This window comes from Dermacentor albipictus, chromosome 5 (genome assembly GCF_038994185.2).
Source record: "Dermacentor albipictus isolate Rhodes 1998 colony chromosome 5, USDA_Dalb.pri_finalv2, whole genome shotgun sequence".
Lineage (NCBI taxonomy): Eukaryota > Metazoa > Arthropoda > Arachnida > Ixodida > Ixodidae > Dermacentor > Dermacentor albipictus.
In genome coordinates, this window is record NC_091825.1 from 105,442,661 (window position 1) to 105,454,547 (window position 11,887).

The window sequence follows — 11,887 nt, forward strand, 5'->3', positions numbered from 1 at the left end:
TCAAATAGTTCAGTTCGCGACTTGATTATCTGCTACCCTATCTTTCGTATACTTGGTGAAATAATTGGCTGAGGTCGATGCATTGCATGCACCTTTACCATGGCACTCTGTTTGTTTTGGGACAAGAGAAAATTTTATTCTGTGAGTTCTTTTGAGGCGAAACCACTATCTGATTATGAGGCACACCTGTCTTGTACAAGGGTCATCAACTCAATCAAAACAACAACAACATTCTTTTATGCTTGATGCCGACAGGAAATGGCGACAAAAGCAGTGCATATGTGTGAAGATACAGGACTGATTAGCCACTGGAAGGTGCACCGATCGTATCATATATGCATGTTCATGCATGCAGATTCAAGTGTTTGCGCATGCAGTTCCGAACTTTGTCAATCTGCAAACTTCTATTCGCAATTTTAGTAGTTGCCAGCTCCAACGGTTGTCAAAAACACGTATGCGTGATCTTGGAACCGATCGCCAGTTACCCACTCATATGAATATATTATCGGCAAGATTTCCGCAACGGCTTGTGGAAAGCTTATCGGTCACATCGGCCAATTTTTGCCCTGGCACACTGTCTACCTTGGCCATTAGGCTTAAACCGTAGTGCTTCGAAAGGTCAGTCGGGTATCGCGACACTAGTTTTACGCCGAATCAACTTGTATTTATCCACAGATTCCACACAACACAAGGGAGGCTGATAAAACGCCTCACAACGAAAGTGAATGTACAGGATGATATGAACGTTGTCCTCCACAACCATCACTATCTTTGTGACACACAGTATGGTGGCATGTCATCTTGGCACCGTTCATGGACACACAGTTTCTTGTCGAGCTTCTAGCATTGTTATTGGGCATAACACACATTTCGTCTATTGCGATAAAGCATGTCAAAGCACATCTGCCATTTGGAATGCACATAAGACATTTGTATCAATTTTTGTCTTGTGCCTGATGGCGCAAATCATTCTAGCTCATTTGTAATTTTATGTCTGTCTTGTGCTCAGGCACTTTGTTCTCGTTAACCTACAAAATTTTGCTTTGTTGTTCTCAAAATTAGGTTGCTTGTCTACCGAACTAAACATATTTGCAACATACTATGCATGGTATACTGACCGGTCACTGTTGGCATTGTCTTGCTTCACTGTTGATTGAGCAGCACTTACTGATCGCACAGTAATAACAAGCTTTGCCAAATGGCTACAGATTACTGCTGTACTACTCCAAGTGTTCTAAAAGGACCATTTTTTCTGCTCTGAAACTGCTCCAAAATGCTGGTGTGGTTGCTCCTAAACTGCACCAAAACATTTTTCCTGCTCCGAAAATTGCTCCAAATCCTAAACTGGCTGGACCACCACTAAGCATTGCCAGTTCTTTTGCAACATCATCACGTGTCCCATATTTGTGGTCACAAATGGAGCGCAGCAACATACACGAGATTACATTGCTCATACAGACAGTGCCATGTTAGGGCATTGCATGCAGCATGTGAAGAATGTAGCATCTGTCCCAATAATATTTTTTAATCTACTTTCTTCATCCTGCCATCTACTGAAGGATAAAGTTTGCACCTTTAGGAGCTTGTGAAGTGCTTTACTTTGTTTTTTGTGGTTCTTGTAAACGTTTAGTGTGTGCCTTTTTACAATGCAGTGACACTTCACATTCTGGCCTGGCCGCTACACCATAAAGCCCAAACTGCTACCAGATTTTCTGTTTCTTCACTTGCTTTTACATAATTTGTTGAATGCACTTCATCCGTGCAGGATGGAAAGAAAGAAGATAGGGAAGTTGTGGACTCCGAAGATGCCGCCGTAGCGAATCAGCGTCGCATGAACGCTGACCCACTGGAAGTGATGCTCATGAACATGGGCTACCGTGTTCCTGGACTCCTAGAGTCCGACGAAGTGGAAGTCGAGAACCGGAGCGGTGAATCCAATGTTGTCTCCTGTAGACCAAGCTAGGACATTGTGTCTGCCCACTGCAGCGAAGGCTTCTGCTGCCAGCATTTTGTTGGTGCAAAAAATGATGCTGACGACACCGCAGCAACCCTTCCCACTTCCCTCTTTTTTTTAGTCCTGAAAAAGGCTTAGGGTTTCACTAACTGTGCGAAAGGCAGTACAGGGATGACAGTGATGCTAATAAATTTGGAGATAAAGAAAAGATTTGATTGTCGCACTTGCTGAAAGTCTCTAAGAAGCTGCATGAAACACTTGCACAATGCTTTGCTGAACTATTGAAGCTATCATTCTTTTGAAGAGCAGAAAAACAGTGACAAGCCCAGTCGGAAGTGGCATTTTCTGTTTAATGGTAACACAAAAGAAAAGGTGTTAGAACAGTGAACAGAAACTGATATATTTTTTCTTGTGTCCTGTGGTGCTGCTGACCAGGAAGGTACCAGAATAAGGAATCAAGAATGATGTAGCCATAATGGACAATGCCTAGACATTATGCTATTATGCTTCTGCCCACTATTCAGTGGTATGATGGCAAGCAGGAATAGTGCTCTATTTGCATTCTGCATGAAAATTTGCATACTAACTCACCCACAGGTGACACTTGAAACATCACTACTTGTTGATGCATAGCTATACCACATACAACTAATTTGGGTGCACTAAATGTTAAAGCTGAACATGTGCTTTGCTTCAAGTTGCACCTGAAACTTGCAGTGCAGAAATTTTAGTGGCACACACATAGCTATTGTGTTCAAGCAGCACTGGTACTCATTATATACAGTAGGACCTTGTCATAGTAACTGAACTTATGGTATACATGTTCTTCCCAAATCAAATGCTTTCACTGGCAAGGAAATTAGACAACAATGGCATTAGTGATGATACTATAATGTGTTGGCTGCTGTATTGGTAAAGCTTTTAGTTCATATGTAGAACTGGGAGTACCGGAACAAGAATGTTACTGGAACTGTGACAGGAATGCCCCATATCTGGACCACTTTTCGTGAAAATGCTACCGTCTCTGAATATATTCAAAGTGCACAAAAATAATTAACCTTTCTTCTCTGACACCAAAATTCATCTTTCTTTCTCTTGCATTAAATGTTAAACAAAATCTCAATTGTCGGTTTGCTTAGGTCGCTTTTTATTTGTGTTAAACACAATTTCTAATTGAGAGATTCAGTGTGGTTGTTCAGTGGCTGTAGCACTCTGCTGCTAAGCACGAGTTTGCAGGTACAATTCCCTGCTTTGGGGGCACATTCCAGAGTAAGTGGAATGCAAGAACGCCCATCTTGGGGGACTGCATTCCAACATGGGTGGAATGAAAAATACTCGTCGTGGGTGCATATCAAAAGAGCCACAGGTGGTTCACATTAATCTGGAGCCCTTCACTGTGGCATCTCTCGCCGCTCCTGTATGTTGCTATGGGACATTAAATTTCATCAGTTAACCAATCTTGATTCAGAGAATCGCTGCATTTTTAACGAGGCATAAGATGTATACCTCAAAGCCAGTTGCAATGATCAAGTCACTGTTTTGTATTAACAAGCAGGTCTAAATGAAGGAAAGAGAAAGGCCATGTCTATACATGCACAATCTTTACGACTGAACGCACTCTGCCAGCAAAAAGCTACCTTTCTTTCAATACTGTGTGCTGCCATCAGTACCAAAATTACTTTACTACTGTACTGTGATCAGCATTGAAGCTGAGTGAGGCATGTAGAGACGAGTTGGTGGGCAGAGGAGGAATGCTATTGCATTAGAGCACAACATGGTTCATTGACCTGTCTTTTTACACAGTGTAACGCACTTGCACGATTGTCAAGACATGTGGTGCAGGTGATCCATGAGCATAACTGGAATGCCACTATCAGCCCGTGCTGAATATGAAATTATCACTGTAAGGCGCATTGTCTGTGAGCGTGTATCTTTTGCTTGCTGATTATTAATTGTACAGATATAATTTAGTAGATTATAATGAAGGTTTGCAAAATCAGCCTGGATATAACAGCATGCAGTTATGTAAAGCAATCTCATATCTTGGCTGCTTTTAACATTATAAGTGGACTGAAATACAGTTAAAAATCAATTTTCGGTTAATGCTAGGAAGCATGGGAAAACAAACTGAATTTATTGCCAGAACTAAATGCTTAGCCAAAGTAAAGGCCACTGAACCAAAGGACAGCATAAAATATAAGAAACGCAAAGTTTCCTGGATGGCAGCCTCGTTATAATTTATTACAACTTGTGCATGGATGTCAACAGCTTAAAAAACACTGCATCGGAGTCTGCAATAATGCAAGCTCCTTTTTTGCGTGGCCAAGCAGCCGACCTGTCTTAATATAAGGCTGCACAATGGAGTTAGTGCACAGCAAGTACTTTCCACAGCCAGACTTACCAGTGTGTCCATGGTAAGTCTGGCCCACTTCATGGTGGGCCCATGAAGTGTTGGAACCTTATCTGTGTTAATTAGAGTTGCTGATGTTGAAAATGTTGGCACCTTGTGTCGGTTTTAAGAAGTAATTGTGCAAGATGTCAATCTAATCAAGTGTTACTGGTAGTCTGTTACGTCATGTTAACAGCAGAGAAATGGTGTCATCAATTCTTAGAGGGAATAAATAATATTTGTGCACCAATTAGCAGCCATTAACAGCCTAAATTTAATATGGTCTGCAGAATTATGCTTAGCATATAACTACTTAGGTCTCATAACTGTGAGATAGGGGTGCTCTCTTCGAGTGGCCAAACCTGTAATGACCCAAAATAAGTCTTGAAGCCCCATGCACCCCCCCCCCCAACCCCTTTCTAGCTTTATTAAAAATTTTTGCAAGTGTTAAAAAAAAAAACATTCACGATAATCTATATGGAGACTGGAAGCTGTCTTCTTGAGATGCTGGAGTAGATATCTGATAAATCCATTGTTCCTGGCTGGCTGCAACATAGAATTGGACCATTAGGAAAGCCAAGCTATGCAGTGTCACTGCTGACAAAGCATGCTGTTCCATTTGATCTTATCACCTTGCAGTAACTGGAAGAGAGGGGAGTCTGATGGGTACTGCATTGGCACGTGTACATAAACTTTTTTTTTTTAGAGTTGCATGAAGTGTTATCTCGGCGAGGTCAATAGACCTTGTTTTAGTAACTTGTCAGGGTTGAAAGAGCAGTTTTTTAGGTGGCCACCTACATACTGCGCTATATATAACTATTATAATAAAGCAGTGAGTGTTACAAGTTATTTAAACAAGTTATCGTTACAGAACCCTAAAATGTTAATGACAAAATGAGTCAGCAGTGCTAGCAAAGTGCCACTTACAAGCTGGTCAACACCAGAACAGACAAATGTCCGCTTCTGTGAACTCATGCTTACAAGGTTCGACGCTTTACTTTCTTGAGCTTACAGTGTTCAGACTCAGGATGAAGTACTTTCTAGTTTATTCCTTGTTCTCCCCATAACAAGAGCCTTAGAATTTTTTTTATTTTTTTTAACCAGGGAATGCAAGAACAAAGCTGCAATTTTTAACATGATAAGCTATGCACACAGCACATGAGAGAGGAAAGAGTTTTCTTTCCGTTTTGTTATTTTCTTTTCTGTGTTGCATTGGAGAGATGCTGTTGTTTTACTAACAGCCAGCTCAGTATGCTTTATGCTTTGTACCATGTCTGAGTCACTCGAGTCATCTCTTGTTACTTTAATAAAAGGCTTTGTGTAATCTTTTGTCTGGCACAGTCTGTCTGCAGAAAACCAAGAGTGAAGATTTTGTTCGCCTCTACATTTCGTATAGAGAGCTTTTGTATATTGCTCGTAAGCATATTTCAAGAAATCAAGATGCAGGCAAAGAACACACATGACAGGATGGGTGCCATATTTATCAACCTTGCGATGCCCATGCCCAATGTGTCGCATGCGCTATGCAGAGTCTGATTCCTCAAGATTCTGATTTAGCAAAAGAAACTGAACACATAGCCTGTTATATTGTTTTTGGTGCACATGAGAGAGTTTTTATTTGTGAATAGTTTGACAAACAAATTACTAATTGATTACTATGCTAATGAAGTTCTTTTTTTTTTTGCGAGTGTACTCTTCATGGCCAGAAATAAAGGTGAACAAGTTGTTCTAATCTTCCTTGATACAAAACTGTTTAGGTGTTATAGGCTTAAGCACAGCCAACAGTTGCATGATCATGGTCAACATACTTGCTGCAAAAAGAGAGCATGAATGTCAGGTGAACTATGGACAAACTCAGTTGGAAGCTAGCGCCCATCCAGTCATAAGTTGTTTGTTTGCATCTTTCTTGCCTATTGATTTCCTGAAGTATGACCCGCTATTTAGCTCCAAGATTCCGCCTGTGAGTGCTTTGTTCACTAATGACCATGGCAATTTTGTTCAAACAACAACTAGCTGAAATGCCTTGTCTCCTACTTCAGCTTGTGGAGTTCCCATTGGCTAAGAGGAGTGCCAGTGGTAGTGAGCATAGAATAAAGTGCATGCTTGAAGCATGGCCAGGCCAAGCAGTGTAATGTGCATGGGCAAGAAAAAAAGTGTTGCGTGGTGCCTTCTTGTTATAGCAATAGCTGTAGAAAGGAAATTGCAAGGTCTATGGTGACACAACATTGGCCAGCAATGATGTAGTAGTTGGTGGTCAAGTGATCATATCTATAAGTCTGGAAGTGATTCAACCTCCAGTTTAAGCTGACGAAAGACAGTCTTCCTGAGCAAGTTGAGGGTGAGACAGAAACAGAGTCACTGTACACAGCACTCTTATCGTGTCATCCCTCATGTGAGGGGAGTAGAAGGGGCATTGGATTGAAATTTGTTGACTGCACTATCTTCGGGAATGGCACGCGTTTTTAGACTGCACTATTTCCGGGATTGGCCCACATTTTCATGTATGATAAAGTCCTAATATTTTAACTAATTTCCAGGCTTTTACGCCCCAAAACTACGATATTGACACGTGTACTTATCTTTATCGGGAAACCACGTTTCGCCGCTTAACAACTGTAATCGCAGAGCGAGGGACGCGCCTGCATGTATCCGACGTTTCTGGAAAGTTATCGACGCTTCTATCGGCGTGTCTGTTGTCGCCGAACCTTGTGTTATCAGATTTCATCGCGTGACACGAATGGTGTAGAACTTTGTGGAAGACACGCGGGTCCCATCAGTTAATCTGGAACATTCGACGACTGATCTATAAAAGCCGACGCACTTGACCCGCTGATCAGTTTTTCCGACGATCGCCGACCGTGTTCGCCGCTATCGTTGTGCTATAAGTGTAGCCTGTTTTTGTGGGCACAGGTTCGCCCAATAAAAGCTAGTTTTGTATTCCACCATATTGCTTCTTTCTTCACCGTCACTACCACGTGACATCTGGTGGAGGTGCTTTTCGTTCATGTACCGGACGCCCCCGACAAGCCGTGAACCAAGCCCGGACCGCAAAGAGAACACCAACGTAGTCCCGGAGCATCGAGCAAGCCGCCGTCTTCAACAGCTGCCCCCGGAGCACGGACTTCTACCTGAGAAGACCAAGAAGATTGTGGACAAGGCAACCCCAATGGCAGCCCCAGCGTCCCCCATCGTGCTGCAGCAGCCCAGGGAACCTCCGACGTTCCGCGGATCAACATTCGAGGATCCAGAAACCTGGCTCGAAACGTATGAGAGGGTCGCTAAGTTTAACAGTTGGGACAGCGACGACAAGCTGCGGCATGTCTATTTCGCATTGGAAGATGCCGCCAGGACGTGGTTCGAGAATCGGGAAGCCACCTTAACAACGTGGGACCTTTTCCGAAGCGGCTTCTTGCACACGTTTACAAGCGTCGTGCGAAAAGAGCGAGCCCAAGCTCTACTAGAAACCAGAGTGCAGCTGCCAAACGAGACGATCGCAATCTTCACGGAGGAGATGGCCCGTCTTTTCCGGCACGCCGACCCGGAAATGTCGGAGGAGAAAAAAGTTCGCTTCCTGATGCGCGGCGTCAAGCAAGACCTTTTCGCCGGACTTATTCGTAACCCACCGAAGACTGTGGCTGAGTTTTCTGCAGAGGCATCGACGATCGAGAAAACTCTGGAGATGCGCACCCGGCAATACAACCACCAGGGGCACACGCCGCAGTATGCCATCCAAGGACTAGGTTCGGACGACCTTTAAGAGACCATCAGGGCCATTGTGCGCGAAGAACTGCGCAAGGTCCTGCCGTCGTCGCAGCCTCAAGTGGCCTCGATCGCTGACATCGTCAAAGATGAGGTTCAGCGGTCGCTTGGAGTTCCGGAGGTGCAACCTCAGTTACCGCAACCCCAGCCAGAAGCGATGACCTACGCCGCCGTCGCACGCCGTCAAGGACCCCCTCCGCGACCGCGCCAGGGCCCTGTCACGCCGCAGTTCCGTCGTCCGCCGCCGCCACCGCAAGCACGACCACCCGTCGCCCAGCGCACCTACGCGAGGAAGACGGACATTTGGCGCGCTCCTGACCACCGCCCGCTCTGCTACCACTGCGGAGAAGCGGGTCATGTCTACCGACGATGTCCCTACCGGGAGATGGGACTGCGAGGGTTCGCCGTGAATGCGCCGCGTCCACAGCTTGGCGAGCGCCCACGTGACATCGCCGATTACCTCGCCGCTACTCAGTGGAGCCCTCGACGGCCGTCCCGTTCGCCGTCACCAGGCCGCTACCTGTCGCCGCAGCGCCGACCATACACTGGCCCAGCCCGGGGCCGGTCAGCGAGCCCATATCCGGAAAACTAAAAGCAGCAACCGATGGAGGTGCGGTTGCTGTTCGTCGAACTGACGAAGATCCTCCGCCGCCGACGAAGACGACGACGAAGCGATCTCGACGACATAACAACGACACGCCCCCGTCCCGACGAAGTCAGGAAGGCAAGACTACACCGACGAACGACGACTTGACGACGCGACGTTCCAACTTCAGTTCAACACGACGCAGCCGTGATCCGACGCCGAGACCTAACTGTAACGCCAGACAAAGAACCACCGACCTCGACGTGCTACTCGACGGCCACGCAGTCACCACCTTAGTAGACACAGGAGCCGATTACTCCGTCATGAGTGGATCCATCGCCGCCCAGTTGAGGAAGGTTAAGACTGCATGGGAAGGCCCTCAAATACGCACCGCTGGAGGACACCTGATTACGCCGACTGGGATCTGCACGGCAAGAATTACCGTTCATGACCGGACTTACCCTGCCACCTTCGTTGTCCTCCAACAGTGTTCACGAGACGTCATTCTCGGCATGGACTTCCTGAGTCAACATGACGCAGTCATCGACCTGAAGTCGAAGTCGATAACGCTGTCACAAGATCAAGCGATACCGCCGGAGAGCTGCCGTAGTCACCACGCCTTGAGTGTGCTCGAAGATCAAGTGAGCATCCCGCCGCGCGCCAGCATTATTATTTCCGTCGGCACTGAAACACCCGCTGACATAGAAGGCGTCATCGAGGGCGACCAACATCTACTGCTCGACCGTGAAATTTGTGTCGCAAGAGGGATCGCTCGACTCCACGGAGGGCAGGTGGAAGTTATGCTCAGCAACTTCAGCCAAGAGTTCAAGCACATCAACAAGGGCACGACAATCGCATACATCGAGGAAATTGTGGAAACCAGCAATGCCTTTGTCCTCTCGGATTCAGCCGCATCTACCCCGATGAGCATTGTCCCCGAACCAGACTTCGACATGAATCCAAGTCTTCCTATGAGTAAGCAGCAACAGATCAGAAGTCTTCTCCGACGATACAAAGACTGCTTTTCGACGTCATCGAGGATTCGACAAACACCAGTTGCAAAGCATCGCATAATAACCGAAGAGAGCGCTCGACCACTCCGCCAGAGCCCTTACCGAGTTTCGACGCGAGAACGTGAAGCTATTAGGCAGCAAGTAGACAAAATGCTGCGCGACGACATCATCCAGCCGTCGAAAAGCCCGTGGGCCTCTCCTGTAGTCCTGGTAAAGAAAAAGGACGGAACCCTACGCTTCTGCGTCGACTATCGTCGACTGAACAAGATCACGAAGAAGGATGTGTACCCCCTTCCACGGATAGACGACGCATTGGATCGGCTCTGCAACGCTAAATACTTCTCATCGATGGACCTCAAGTCTGGCTACTGGCAAATAGAAGTCGACGAGAGAGATCGCGAAAAGACTGCCTTCATCACGCCAGACGGCCTCTACGAGTTCAAGGTCATGCCATTCGGACTGTGCTCGGCGCCTGCAACGTTTCAGCGTGTCATGGACACGGTGTTAGCCGGACTGAAGTGGCAGACGTGCCTTGTTTACCTGGATGACGTCGTTGTCTTCGCCGGAAATTTCGACGATCACCTTAGGCGGCTTGCGACAGTGTTAGAAGCCATCAAGTCATCAGGGCTCACTCTGAAGCCGGAAAAGTGCCGCTTCGCTTACGATAAGCTTCTATTCCTAGGCCACGTGATCAGCAAATCAGGAGTACGCCCCGACCCACAGAAGACAGCTGCCATCGCAAAGTTCCCGCAGCCAACCAACAAGAAGGCAGTGCGCAGATTCCTTGGCATGTGTGCCTACTATAGGCGCTTTGTCAAGGACTTCTCACGCATCGCGGAGCCGCTAACACATCTAACCAAATGTGATGTCGCGTTCAAGTGGGAAACGCCGCAGGCCAAGGCATTTCAAGAACTCAAACGACGCATGCAGTCGCCGCCGGTACTTGCACACTTCGACGAGGACGCCGATACCGAAATCCACACTGACGCCAGTAGCCTAGGCCTCGGTGCCGTCCTAGTCCAAAGGAAAGAAGGACTTGAAAGGGTGATATCGTATGCTAGCCGGTCGCTGTCAAAAGCGGAAAGCAACTATTCTACGACTGAAAAGGAATGCCTCGCCATCATTTGGGCTATAGCTAAATTCCGCTCTTACCTCTATGGCAGGCCATTCAAAGTCATCAGTGACCATCATGCATTGTGTTGGCTAGCTAACTTAAAGGACCCTTCAGGCCGGCTGGCGCGGTGGAGCCTCAGACTACAAGAATATGACGTCACGGTAATATACAAGTCCGGAAGAAAACACTCCGACGCCGACTGTTTATCGCGCGCCCCCATCGATCCCCCGCCGCAAGACGACGAGGACGACGACGCCTTCCTTGGGATAATAAGCGCGGAAGACTTCACTAAACAACAACGAGCAGACCCGGAGCTAAAAGGTCTCGTCGAGTATTTGGAAGGGAACACCGACGTTGTCCCTAGGGCATTTAAGCGCGGGTTGTCGTCATTCACGCTACAAAACAACCTGCTTGTGAAGAAGAACTTCTCACCAGTCCGCGCCAGCTACCTTCTTGTTGTACCGTCAGCGCTGCGTCCAGAAATACTGCACGCCCTACACGACGATCCAACCGCTGGGCACCTCGGATTCTCCCGAACGCTGTCGAGAATACAGGAAAGGTATTACTGGCCGCGTCTGACCGCCGACGTCGCCCGTTACGTCAAGACATGCCGAGACTGTCAACGACGCAAGACACCACCGACAAGGCCAGCAGGATTACTACAGCCGATCGAACCTCCTCACCGACCATTCCAGCAGATTGGGATGGATTTGTTGGGGCCGTTTCCGATATCAACATCCGGGAATAAGTGGATCGTCGTGGCGACGGACTATCTCACCCGCTATGCTGAAATTAAAGCTCTACCAAAAGGCAGCGCAGCCGAAGTGGCGAAATTTTTCGTCGAGAACATCCTGCTGCGACATGGTGCCCCAGAAGTCCTCATCACCAACAGAGGAACGGCTTTTACAGCAGAGCTCACCCAAGCCATTCTGCAGTACAGCCAGACAAGCCACAGGAGGACAACTGCCTACCATCCGCAGACGAATGGTCTCACGGAGCGCCTGAACAAGACCCTCGCCGACATGCTAGCAATGTACGTCGACGTTGAACACAAGACGTGGGACGCGGTCCT

At 47.2% G+C, this 11,887-nt stretch overlaps 1 protein-coding gene across 5 annotated transcripts in view; it reads left to right on the forward strand.

Annotated features, from left to right (window-relative positions):
* adp (WD and tetratricopeptide repeats 1) overlaps window positions 1–2,164 on the forward strand; it is a 31,491-nt gene extending 29,327 nt beyond the window's left edge. For all 5 annotated transcript variants that reach the window (XM_065437017.2, XM_065437013.2, XM_065437015.2 and 2 more), the window contains exon 15: window positions 1,766–2,164. In XM_065437017.2, the coding sequence (XP_065293089.1) occupies window positions 1,766–1,963 (198 nt within the window). In that variant the 3' untranslated portion in view covers window positions 1,964–2,164. The remainder of the gene's footprint in view (window positions 1–1,765) is intronic.
* The last annotated feature ends 9,723 nt before the right edge of the window (window positions 2,165–11,887 follow it).